At 36.7% G+C, this 14,276-nt stretch overlaps 1 protein-coding gene across 1 annotated transcript; it reads right to left on the bottom strand.

The window, feature by feature from the left end:
• Positions 1–732: 732 nt before the first annotated feature.
• ywhaba (tyrosine 3-monooxygenase/tryptophan 5-monooxygenase activation protein, beta polypeptide a) lies at positions 733–10,320 on the bottom strand. The gene is made up of 6 exons (XM_055214133.2): positions 10,162–10,320; positions 6,394–6,694; positions 5,837–5,960; positions 5,388–5,551; positions 2,830–2,925; positions 733–2,420 (listed from the first exon to the last, which is right to left on the bottom strand). The coding sequence occupies exons 2-6, from the start codon at positions 6,685–6,687 to the stop codon at positions 2,364–2,366; spliced, it is 735 nt and encodes a 244-aa protein (XP_055070108.1). The 5' UTR covers positions 6,688–6,694; positions 10,162–10,320; the 3' UTR covers positions 733–2,363.
• Between the last annotated feature and the right edge of the window lie 3,956 nt (positions 10,321–14,276).

Genomic DNA, 14,276 nt, shown 5'->3' with positions numbered 1-14,276 from the left:
CCTGAGAGAACATTTAAATGCCTTTACAGGTGTTTTGAGTAAATTAGCTGATTAGAGTCTGGCACCAGGTGTCTCCAAAATGTAACCTTTTTTAGTTGTCAGTATAATCATCAAAATTAAAAGAAATAAACATTTGAAATATATCAGTCTGTGTGTAATAAATGAATATAATATACAAGTTTCACTTTTTGAATGGAATTAGTGAAATAAATCAACTTTTAATTATTTTCTGATTTCGTGTGCATGTGTATATAATAAACATTTTTTGACAAAAGTTATCTCGTTTGGAACCAAACTCTTAATTTAAGACCTTGAAAGCTTCAGTGCATCCATCAAAAACTAATCAACAGCTATTAAACATCCTCCAAGGTGAAATGATGGGTTTTTGTAAAATAACATTTAGATTTAAACTACAGCCATACGCACTAAGGTCAGGTGTAAGGCTACACCTCTGAACAAACATTACAAAAACTCATCGCTCGACCTCAGAAGTCAATAAATAACAGTATAAATTAGTTTTTGATTGATGGATGTGCTTTTTGGAGCTTTAAGAATGGGGCATAATTCATTGCCATTATAATCCAAGATAGTTTGTGTTTGGCTAAAAGAAGAAAGTCATATACAAATAGGATGGCTTGAAGGCGAGTAAAACATGAGGTAATTTTCATTTCATTCCCAGTCAGATTTGCACCGAATTTACACCACTGTGAAAAACAATACAGCGAAACTTGGAACTGATAAAACTTTTATTTCACTTTAAATTGTCTTTTACACTTTCCTGATTATAACATGTAAGGTGAAACTAGAACCGTTTTTAAAAGACATACACAAATCTAGTATTACGTCAATAACCAGGTTGTATTTTTTTTCTCGTTTTGTCATTTTTCCTTAAGCTAGTCTAAATTTTCACAACCACGTGCGCGCTAAGCAATGAAACCGTCACAGAAGCGAACTTTAGGCAGAATACTGGTCAGTAAAAACAAAGCAATCGGAGATACCAGATATACAGACAGGCTCGGCTCCACATTCACTACTGTATTTTTTGTTATCAAGCGTAGAATAACTGCCATTTGTTCAGCTAAGGGGAAAGATTTCGACTTCAGTGCATGAACATTGTCTTTAGCGTCAGACAGATGAGCTCTACACCTATGTGGAATGTTATGGTGATGTGACAAGGTATTGTGACACTGAGTGAGTAGCTACCCCTAGAAATATTCTCGGTCCTTTGAAATCCTCACCGTACGACAATTTTTCGCAAATACTTACAATCATTCCCAATCTGCAAACTCCTATCCGAATTACACTGACGTCAATCGAAAGGGAAAACTCGAGCATCATCCTTGGAGACTTCCTATAGGGGAGTTCGTAAGAAAATAAATGAACAGAGAAAAAGGTGACGCGTGTTTCGTTACAAGCAGGTTTACAACATTAAGTTTTAAGACAAATTTATATTAACTTCTACAATTGTTTACAACTTTTACAATCTTTATTAAACCGAGGTGCGATTCTTGCGCAGAAAACTGTAGAACAAAGCAGGAAAATCGTTTACTGATGTCAAACAGCACCTTTATGTCGACCGTCTTCGCGACGGCACATTAGGAAACTCTCCAGTTTGTTCACGAAAGATTTATAATCATAATGTTACATAGTGATGGAATGCTTCACTCGTACTTAAAACTGAATAGAAATGAAAAAGCAAACCTAGGGTCCCTTTAATTTCGCTGTTAGCCGTGTGCGCAAAACAAAACGACGCACGTGACAGCAGTAATTGTAATGCATGTAAGTCACAATACAGTGTCACAATACAGGCTGCTTTCATCCCTTCTGTATGAGACCGCAACAGAATTGTACTGCTACTCGTCTGATTTCCGTTACGCCGTCCAGGAGGAAAAACTAAACATCACAGTGTTTGTTAAATTAATGGATCGTTTAATAACCTTTGAATAAAACCAGCAATGGCCAGTACACTATTGGAGAGGAAAAAGAGACGGGGACACTATAATGCATTATAATCTGTGATTATGAGAGAACATATACCTTTTAAAAATGTTAGAGGAGGGATTAGGAGGGGGACAAGGATAGAAAAACGTTTCGCTATTCCTCTTTTTTCTTTTCTTTTTTTTAGGAGGGTTTCCCAACAAATACACAACACATGTTTGAGACACAGTCAGCCTTTGAAAACCAAAAGTCACCCAGTTTCTCATGGCCTCTATGAGGGGAACAAACTTGTAGATCATGTACAATTCATGCTGCTCGTCATACAGAAAGGTGGATAGAGGTGAGGTGGATGGAGCAGGGAATTATGGGCTGTATACGTGTAAGATAAAGAGTGTAGGTGGGTTTAACAGTGAAGTGCAACGCGTTTAGTTATCCCCCTCGCCGGCATCGGCCTCGTCACCCTGGTTTTCTGATGTCCACAGCTGAAGGAAAGAAAAACGCATTTTAATATATGATCAGCCTAAAGTGAATACGCTAGCTTACACATTCAGAGTATTCAAGTACTGTATTGCTCATAAACTAATGTGCCAAATATATAGATTCGACTTGTGACTTATCTCACTATGGGTTGTTTCCCGGACAGGGTTTAGATTAATCCTGGACTAGGCTTTAGTTATATTGGGACATTTAAGTCGTTTTTACAAAAAAACAATACTGGTGTGCATCTTGAGACAAAACAGTGGCATTGATGTGTGTCCATACAAGGTGTTATTAAATTAAGGCAGCTCAAATATGCATTAAAGTCATATAGTTTTATTTAGCACCCAAAGCTCATGTTTCTTGCATTTGGGGCTTGGCAGATAAACTAGTGAGGTAAGGATTGGTACTTACAGTGAGGTTGTCCCTTAGTAACTGCATGATCAGAGTGCTGTCTTTGTAAGAGTCCTCGTTCAAAGTGTCCAGCTCAGCAATCGCCTCATCGAAAGCCTAAAGTCAATGTAAACATGAGGATCAGATCATTCATATGTCTGTACACACCCAAAGACACTTTAAATTAGGGCTGGGCAATTTTTTTCAGTTTTGTTACATTGTTGATTCAAATTCTCAAAGGCCATGAATTGATTTTCTTTTCATATTTATTTCCGCAGATATTGAACGTAAGATTAACTTTTTTCAGTATACATTTTTCATCGTGCATCAAAATTGTATTGTATTTAACATAATTGTATGAATTTGAAAATTAGAGATGGGTTCTGTTTTAATATACCCAAGTGTACCTAAAATAAAAGAGTTTAATATACAGGCTCTTAATTTCTTTTTATTATTTACTCTTGTAAACTTATGTTAATTGTTCTTTTTTAATAAATATAGTATTTCTATTAAATCTATATTTATTGAGTTGAATCGAGAATAAAAATCAGTCAGAGAATCGGAATCGAAACAAGAATCGAAATCGAATCGATCTGGAACATCTGAATCAATACCCAGCCCTACTTTAAATATTAATTTAGCGTTTAGTTGCACCATCCGTAACGCATTTTTTAAAAATAAACATTAGATTGCATAAACTGAGATGGTAGCCAACTAGGGCTGCATAATGATTAATCGCAGAATAAAAGTTTTGTACTGTGTATAATAATTATGTGTCTATAAACAATAATAGAACAAATATTTCAATACTAAGTATTACTATATAATATACATTATATATAAATATAAAAATGTATATACATGGGTAAATATTTAAGGGTCAGTGACAAAAATGGTTTGGCAAAATGAGAAATTCAAAAATCTTTTTATAAAAAACTTGTTTTAAAAGCACGCATCATGTTTATTTCAATGCTCATAGTAGCCGTTTCTCAATATCAAGGAAGGATCCTCGGAAGCTAGAATTTCGAGGATGCTACGTCATTGACGTCCGTCGAAGGACTGTTCCAATGTCGAGGATCCTTGAAATTTCAGGCAAGGACTGAGTCCTTCGTTCGAGAAATATCCCATATACAGGAAAGGATGCAAATTTGTATCCTTCGCGCTCTTCACGCGCTGAAATCACCCACAATCCTATGCGCGCAGCACCGAAAGCACACCTTTCAATCACGTAATGACATGCACTTGCTAGCCTGTTCCATTTAACGTGTTCTCCGAATGCTTAAAAGGAGCCTCGCCTAGCCTCTGAAGGAAGTGACTTGTAAGGACTAGTCCTGCCAAGGAAGTATCCTTGACATTGAGAAACGGCTATTGTATTTATGTTAATTTTATGCAATAAAAAATTACATTTGCACCATTTTTATGAAGGTTAAGACTGAATGGAGCTGAAAATTTCAAATGGTGTAACCACCGATTGCGCCAATAAATTATAAATATTAAATATTTTATACACATTGATGGCATGTAAGCGTAATCATCAAAAAAATTAAAACAAATAAACATAATTAAATTATGTTTAAAATATAATTTGATTAGTTATTTCTAAATGTACATTTTAAAGCGTTTTTGTAATATTTGTCCTGACATATGCTGAAAACAGCTCTGTTTTCTAAATAATCTTTGACAAATTATGTAAAAATTTATGTAAAAAATCATATTACACTAAACTAGATGATTTTATTTTATTTCAGTTTTTTTAATTAATACCTTTATATTTTGATAAAAAAATACTAGTTACACCAATTGACATATTTGAAATTATCCCACAAATATTCTTTCAAAATGAAATAAAACTAGAAATTTTAGACTATGTTTTCAAAAAAAAGAATGTATGCAAGTAATCAGCAAATTTACTTTGAAATTTTAACCCTTTTACAGTAAATTGAACCACACGAACAAAAAATAATTAACGTCACGTCAGTGACCCTTAAATATATTCATGCATGCGTGTGTATTTATATATACTTATTACACGGCTCTCTGGAATGCTTGATTCTGATTGGTCAGTTGAGACATTTGCAGGTTCGTTCTTTTCAAATAATAACCGCTCCAAAGTAATAACGCATAGACGATAATACTTGTATGTTTAAAATCCCTCCGCGCCAAACAATGATTACCGTTTGGCGCCATCTTGTGACAAACACTGGACAACCACAATTAACAATGGAAAATTTCGACATTAAATTTTAACATGTACGGAAAAAACAAAACATTTAAAGAGTGGATAGATTTGGACGATTCAAATGGGTCCCCAATTAAGACGAAAAAACAAAAATTGAACTACGAAGAACAAACAACGACGAGACACAGAGAGCTTACTGAGACTGAACTTGACAAAATAGAGCATGACAGCTACGAAGCCACACAAAAAATACAAAATCGGCAATAAAACTTCTCAAAGACTGGCTAAAAGAGAAAAAAAAATGAGGACAGACTATTAGTTGCGATAAATCGTTATGCAGCCCTATAACCAATCCTCCAAAAACAAAACAAGGTGCAGATGAACCATTTAATTTTCTCACCGTCTTTGCCAAACTGCAGGCCTGCTCTGGGGTGTTGAGGATTTCATAATAGAAGACGGAAAAGTTAAGAGCTAGACCCAGCCTGATGGGGTGTGTTGGCTGCATTTCCTTCTTGCTGATTTCAAACGCCTCCTGGTAAGCCTTCTGAGAGTTGTCCACTGTGGCTGTGATTGGGCAAAAATCAAATCAAATTCATAAGTGGAACATCAGAGTTACCAATGTGTAATATTTTTAATACTTGACTGCAAAGTAAACAAATATTTAACTAAGCAGTCATGCAGGCACAATGTTGTAGGTGGTTGCTACGGTCGATCTCCCATCTATTATCTTCATTAGGTAGCTGTCTTTAAGGAACCTTCTAAGCAAATGTTTTAAAAAGGCGGTGCAAATACAAATACTTAACGCTTACTGCTTAAATATCCAAGACATCTATAAGTAAATATGCTCACTTTTCTTGGATTCTCCGGATGCCACCTCGGACAGGTATCTGTAGTAATCTCCCTTCATTTTCAGGTAGAAAACTTTGCTTTCTGCCTGGCTAGCATTGGGAATGAGGTACTTCTCCAGGAGACCCTAAAACAGCAAAGGGCACCTGGTATTAAGCTTTGAACATTTACATTAAAAAAATATTTAAGCAGAACATTGCATTGAAAATCTAATGCACCACTTCAGACAGTTCCATACAAGCGGCTTGCATATGAATACAACAAGTTCATTAAATGTCTTTATATGAGATAAAAGGAAAATCATGAAACACATTCCGTTCCATTGGTAACAAGGCTGTGCGGGAAAAATAAATAAATAAACCTACGCTAAATTTCAACCTACGCATCACACTGATACCTGAACCTAACCACTGGAAGCCAATTTTTCCTCAATGGCAATTTAACATAAAAAAATGGTTTAGGTAGTTTATCTCTAATAGTAATACCCAACTTGATCACCAAATATAAGCCATTTATAAAAATGCCAGATAAAGAAATGTCTCAGATCTCCTATGTCTCACCAGCACATCGTTGCAAATTTCCTGAAGCTCAGCCTCGATCTTCTCGCGGTATTCGCGCGCCATCTGCTGTTTCTTCTCATTACCCTCTGTTTTCTGCTCGATACTGGAGATCACACGCCAACTCGAACGACGAGCGCCCACGACGTTCTTGTAGGCCACGGAGAGCAGGTTTCGCTCTTCGTTGGAAAGCTCAACACCGCCCTCTGTGACGGCCTTCATGGAAGCGGCCATGTCGTCATATCGCTCGGCCTGCTCCGCGAGCTTAGCCTTCTGCACGAGGTCGCTCTTGTCCATGATTCAACTGCACGGAAAGAGAGGATGGAGATATGAGTTGCTAGTGCGCTAGACACTTTATTAGTTCAATCCCTGGTGTCAAATAATCCAAGTTGGTATTGTTTGGTGGAGTCAGGTGATCTTTTTGATATACAGAGGTCAACCTTTAAATTAGTGCTTAGTTTGACCCGCACTAAGTAGTTTTATTAAATTTGGGTCTCACAAAATTTGTGTTATACTGAAGCCATACTCAGGGTGTCCACGAAGGACTACTCATGTGTACTCAATGACCAGCTTGTTCCAGCATGTTTTCTCAAATGCGCTACTTCAGGTGTCCTTCAATGAGAGTCTGAGAGGAATCAATCCATTAAATCACTGTGTAAGCGTAAACAAGATCAATAATGCCCCATATAAGAGTATAACGCCATTTTATTATTGGTAAACGGCACAGTGTGACTCACAAAGACGTGTGAAATCAAAACAAACTTGATTTACTTTAGCACAAGTACCTTTTTGTAATGCAACATTATTCACTTTAAAACGGCAACATACTCATATTACATCATGGAAATAAAATGGGTTTATTTTATTCCAAAAATACTCGCTAGTGTTAGATCATAATCACACATATTTATAACAATAAAACATCATGTTAAGTGTAAAATGAAAACATTAAAAGAAGGAAAAAGAGTTTGGGGCCTGTGTTTATTTTGGTGATACACAACACAGGCTTATTATAGTAAGTGAATTAACCTTAAAAAGACAACAATTTTTATACTTCAATAAATATTTGTAAACTACACTTTACAAAACCCCCCCACTAAATATCTGCCTTGAGTTGCTAAATTTTTAACCCCCTATAATAATAATCAAACGTGACCCTGGACCACAAAATCAGTCATAAGTGTAATTTTTTAAAAACTGAGATGTATAAATAAATGAGTATGCAGAATAAATAAGCTTTTTTGTGAATAGTTTGTTAGGATTGGACAAGATTTGGCCGAGGTACAACTATTTGAAAATCTGAAATTTGTGGGTGCAAAAAAAAATCTAAATATTGAGAAAATCGCCTTTATAGTTGTCCAAATGAAGTCCTTAGCAACTGCATCCACTCACAAAAAACAGTTTTGATATATTTACTCTAGAAAATGTTTAAAATATCTTCATGGAACATGATCTTAATACCCTAATAATTATAAAAGAAAAAAATATATAATTTTTTGACCCATACAATGTATTTTTTACAAATATACCCATGCTACTCAAGATTGGTCGTCCAGGGACACAAATTCTAATGTAAGAATAACATTTCTCAACTTTTAGTAAATGATGCAGTGATTTCTGTGCTGTCATACCACCCTTATGACCGTAATAACCATGTTTTTGTGTGTATTGATTACTATAAGCAAAACCATGGATTTACTACAGTAAACATGACTTAAATGTTTTTTTGAAAACCATGGTCTTCAAAACCATGACTATTTTGTGGTAACTATGGTTTTACTACAGTAACCATGTTTTTTTTAACTGTAGTAAAACCATAGTTAAAGGAACACTCCACTTTTTCTGAAAATATGCTCATTTTCCAGCTCCCCTAGAGTTAAACATCTGAGTTTTACCGTTTGGGAATCTATTCAGCTGATCTTCGGGTCTGGCGTTACCACTTTTAGCGTAGCTTAGCATAATCCATTAAATCTGATTAGACCATTAGCATCATGCTTAAAAATGACCAAAGAGTGTATATTTTTCCATTTAAAACTTGACTCTTCTCTAGGTACATTGTGTACTAAGACCGACAGAAAATTGGATAGAGCAGGTGCAATGATATTACGCAATGCCCAAATATATAGACTATTTTCGGAGATCTTCGTATTATCATTACACCTGCTGCACCAATGGTACGGCAGCAAGTTATTGATTATTACGCCAGATTAAGAGTATAGTGCCTAGCCATATCGGCCTAGAAAATTTAAACTTTTAATTTTCCGTTGGTCCTAGTACACCATGCAACCACAGAAGGGTCAAGCCCCAAATAAGAAAAATATCGATACTCTTCACTTCCGAGCACGATGCCAATGGTCCAATCCGATTCAACGGACCATGCCAAGCCATGCTAAAAGTGCTAGCGACAGACCCGGAGATCAGCCGAATGGATTTCAAAGTTGTAAAAATCAAATGTTCAACTCCTGAGGACCTGGAAAACGAGCTAATGAGTGTTTCTTTAAAGAATAGATCTGAAATCATCTCAAAAGCAACTATTGTTAAAACATACAGTTACTCAATTGTGACATTACACCTGTCCAAAGTCTAAATGAAGCCCCTATGATGAAACCCCATATTACCCACCCTGCTTTATCTTGATGAATGTAATATCAGACTGATAATGTTTTGTACCAGACAGCTGCTCGATATCACATCTGCCCCCATTGCATTTGTGCAAGGTCACCAAATACCACGCAACTCTGGAAACCAGAATTCTTTGAAGGAATATCGGGAATGTCAACATTCGCAATACCGATATTCGTCAGAGTGACAACGCCTAGGGCGTGACCCCTCCAGACGATAAGGCCGAATAAAGTCAGGTAACGGTGTCAATCGGGGATACGTGACCCGTTCTGCTCCTGAATCCGAACCGCAGGTGTGTGGGTTAGTTAACTGACCATCTAACGCAACCGATGAGCCTTGAGGTAAAAACCAAACGTTTTGGTTTAAACTTTGTGGATGACAGACGACGACGTCGAATTATATTTATTTTAAAGGTGTGTCACGATAACAAGACACCAAAGCCAGCATCAAGGCCCTCACGGTGCGTCCGATCCGACGACTATTCACTAAATAAACGTTATTGCTTTATAGTTTCTTAACGTACATCGATTACTCCAACACACACACATACGTAGTAACGATACATTATTATCGCGTTATATCGTTAAACCTGGTTAATAACGCATTGCAGCATACTAGGAGCGCATCGCTAACACCGTTAGCATCCGATGCAACGCCCTCTGGCTCACATTCCGTTGTGGAATTAAATGTCTCGCGCTGATTATTCGCGCCGAAAGAGCGTATAACCGTTATTAGTGACAATAAAACAGACCTCTCGTCGCAAAGCGCCTGCTTTGGTAGTCTAATGTATTTAATCGTTGACTAGTTAGCCTGTTAGCATTCACGACGACCGAATAGACGCGGGAGTTGCTGACCAATCCCTCCCGTGCGGACGAGATTCATTTAACGCTGCAGTACTTCGGTTACGCGCTCGTGTGATAATCAAGCGGGAATCGCGCGCTACCATCGAATATAATCGGGGTGAATAAGCAATAGTCGTTTTCTCATCCCTCGCCTCGGCCTAAGTCCTTGTACCCAGCCCAAAACCACAATAGACACCTTCCGCCATAGACAATAATGAGGGGGGCTCTCATGAGCAAGATCACAGCAAAATGCATCGAGAATGTTCACAATATCACATGAACGGCGTTCACGGGCGGTGTAACTCACATTTAAATATATTTCGAGTCCTGATTTGTTTCTCTTATCGATGGGAGTATCAAGCTGTCCTCCGTTTCGCTGCTCGGGGTATTCAGGGCAGTACCACTTCCGCTTGCGCTGACACTTCCGCTTCCTCTAAACTCCACCCCTCCCCCCCCGCCAGTAGCCATGGTGACGGCTATCCGGGGTTTCCTACAGCGTTTTACACGGTCGATCACGTCACGAGGACCATGGAAACCAAGTCAGGCGTGACGTAGTTTGTCACTATAGCAACCGTTGCCAGGAGGCGCTAGACGATTGCCGAATGCGAAATGGCAGATTGAGAGCCTGTGGGTTGACTTGGGAGATTAACAATGTGTGTGGATAACAGGAAAAATATACACTGCTGATTTGTTTACTATGTTCTACTAGGTTATTCAATTATTAATGACACCTTCATCCTACTTCTTTCAAGTGTAGCATTATTGTACAAGGCCTTGGTCATTTTTTCTTTGGGAGACACAATATGCTTTGAAATATAATTAGTCTTTTTACTTTTTACCATACTAACACATTTGCACAGCATCGTAGATACATGAATAGAAGGAAATTATACGAAAATATAATAAAGATACACGTAGGGCCTGGATATACAGTGGGGTCACAAAAAATACCCCTTGTCCCTATTTTTCCCTATTGCGCATTATATCAGCACTGGACATTTTTATACATAAACTAAAAGCTGAATAAAAAAGCTTTCCAATGATGTATGGTTTGTTAGGATAAGACGATATTTGGGGCGAGATACAACTATGAAAATCTGGAATCTGAGGGTGCAAAATGAAGTCTTTAGCAATACATATTATTAATAATAAATAATTTTTTTTATATATATTTACAGTAGAAAACTGGCATAATATCTTCATGGAACATAATTTTTCTTAATATCCTAATCATTTTTTAGCAAAAAAATCAACAATTTTGACCCATACAATGTATTGTTGGCTATTGCTACAAATACTGGTTTTGTGGGTCACACATATATTTGTTGAAATACTCTTTGTTTGCCTTTTTTCCCCTGTAACTAATAATTATGAACTTGTACAGCACCCTTTCAAGAGAAGTGAATTATTGTATAAAAACAATACAAAAAATACATGTAGGGGTTAAAAATACAATGGGCACCAAAATCTGAGACCCCTTGTGCCTTAATACTCAATTACACAGTATATCAGGGCATCATTGGTCATTATTTTTTCATGAGACACAAGATATAATTCGCAATATATATTTTTTGCCTCTATTTGTTGTTACATTTGGACAGCACATTTCATAAATAAAGAGAAGTGAATTAGAGAAAAAATATAAAAAATCATAAAAGGCCTGAATATACCAATTGAGCCCCTTGTCTCCCAATTTCTCAATAACATATTTTAGCCAGTGGCGGCCGGTGACTTATTTTTTCGAGGGCCTTTGATGCGAAGTTCATCACAACAGGTATGTAGCCCGTCATGTGTGTGGTTTGTAATTTCAAAACATGTGTTCTGCGCGTCGAGTGAATCTATGCGCATCACGTGTCCCGTCAAAACAAGTGCCTGCCGCAGACACGCCTAAAGGGTTCATGATAAAAGAGATGCTCGCGTTTGCCAGATACTCGCATAATCTCATGCGTAATCAGAGTTTACTGTTAAGAGAGTGTCTTGCGTGTATTTTGTGAACGTCTCTTTTACCATAAACGATTTCGACGCGTGTGCAGCAGGCACTTATTTGACAAAACACGTGATGCACATGGTTCTCATTACACAACAAACACATATTTTGAAAAAAAGAGCAACACACATGACACTCCGAACACTTATTTTGAATTCGCGACCCTCGGAAGAACAGTCACGAGCCGCCACTGATTTTAACAGCAAAAATTTGACTGAAAATTTAAATTGGAACTTAATTGAAAATAATTGTATATTATTTGCTACTTTTTTGCTTTATTAATGGCAGCACGTGAGCTTGCGTGGACTCCACAGGTTTGAGCAAAACCTGATGATCAATGTTACTGCAGAATAATTTACATTATATAGCTTTCATGTACAAAATGGCATAAAACTTACTATTTACTTCACTTTAAATATATTAAAATGTATTTCAGACACTGAAATATAGTGTAGAATAATAATCTGTATACCATGGGGCTGTTGAATACTTTATTCTGATTGGTTGAGAAATGTTCCACATGTATGCATTATTTTTTGATAAATGCACACCTAATCTGTCTTAAAATAAACGAAATGTCTTAAAATAACCACCAGAGCAATGTCTGTGATAACCGTGGTATAAGTGGAATAATTGACTTCCATCCTTATTTGAAAATTATTTGAAACTAATGCATTATTTTTAGTAATTCGATGGCCCGTCGTCAATAATTACTTACATAAAGCATCTATGGGGTGGTTTCCCGGACAGGGTTTAGATGAATCCAGGACAAGGTCTTAGTTATAATAGGACATTTACGTATTTATTGCAAACAAACCTTACAAAAAACAATACTGGTGTGCATCTTGAGACAAAACAATGGCACTGATACATGTAAAGATATGTCAGACTCAGTACAAAGTGTTAAGGCAGCTCAAACATGCATTTTAGTCTGGGATAGTCTGGGAAAACACCCCTACAGTAAATTTGTTTGTTTGAAAACGCAATAAATAAGGTAAAATCATTTATTTTTAATTAAATAAGCAGAAGGAAAACCATATTGTATAACATAATATATAGTGAATAAAGTGTATAAAAACTTGAATTGTGTACAATGCCCAAATCAGCTCTATTACGGCACTTGCCATACACATAAGTCACCAGTAGGGTGCAGCATAGATCTCTATCAGAGAGGTGTACAAACAGGTCACCCTTAAATCATGGTAGTCAAATGTTTAAAATAAAACGATACATTCAATAACTTGTATGAGTAAAGACCATGAATAGTATATAATTTGTCCATCTAAGTGTGAGTGTAACTAAATTCACAAATTCACAATGTATATAAAATAATTTGGCCCTGAAGCTGTAGTGGCTCATTGCAATTAGGTCGCTGTTGGATGCTGATGAAAAAATATTTTCAATGACAAAAACATTTGTTAGTATTCTTTATATAAGCATTCTTTTTTTATACATAGTAAGATGTCAACTATACCATATGGTGGCTACAAATACTGCACTTTCTTTTGGATCTAATGATGTAAAATAAGTTCTCCATCTGAATCTTAAGTCTTGCATCTGGTTTATAAATCCCCAGGTATACAGTTTCAGTCTGCTAGAGCTTTGAGAAAACAAGTATATCATTTTAGATTCACTATATGTTAATGCAATCAAAGTTTGTTTGCAATGATCTTTCGAATTTGAGCTTCTGCTCCCATGTGATGTAAAAGCTGGATTTATAGACACAGCTTAAAGGGGTAGTTCACCTATTATAAAAAATAGCTAATTGCCGTCTTGCATCCAAAGATAGCCTATAATAATTTTCTGACAGTGTATTTCATTTTAAGCATGATCAACACACAGTGTGTTTACCACTAGCGTGGTGTCTAACGTGTGTCGCAACGCCTCCGACTCAATAGGTGTCATCATCGTACAGTGTGCATGCTTGTCATACCCAAGTTTAAACAATCCATGTCGCACACTGTGATACGATTGGATCTTATATGAGTGCAAAAATCCTGCAGTGTATCCTGGGCTTTACAGGATTAGTCCATTTTCTTAAAAAAATCCAGATAATTTACTCATCACCATGTCATCCAAAATGTTGATGTCTTTCTTTGTTCAGTCAAGAAGAAATTATGTTTTTGAGGAAAACATTCCAGGATTTTTCTCATTTTAATGGACTTTAATGGACCCCGACACTTAACAGTTTTAATGCAGTTTCAAAGGACTCTAAATGATCCCAAACAAGGCATAAGGGTCTTATCTAGCGAAACGATTGCCTTTTTTATGGCAAGAAAAATTAAAAATATGCACTTTTAAACCACAACTTCTCGTCTTCCTCCAGCTGTGTGACGAGCCAGCGCGACCTCACGTCATTGCGTAACGACGTGGAAAGGTCACGTGTTACATATTTGAAAGCACATTTGCGGACCACTTTAAACAATAAACTGACA

This window comes from Misgurnus anguillicaudatus, chromosome 8, assembly GCF_027580225.2.
Source record: "Misgurnus anguillicaudatus chromosome 8, ASM2758022v2, whole genome shotgun sequence".
Taxonomy (NCBI): Eukaryota; Metazoa; Chordata; class Actinopteri; order Cypriniformes; family Cobitidae; genus Misgurnus; species Misgurnus anguillicaudatus.
This window is presented reverse-complemented; position numbering and strand designations above follow the sequence as displayed.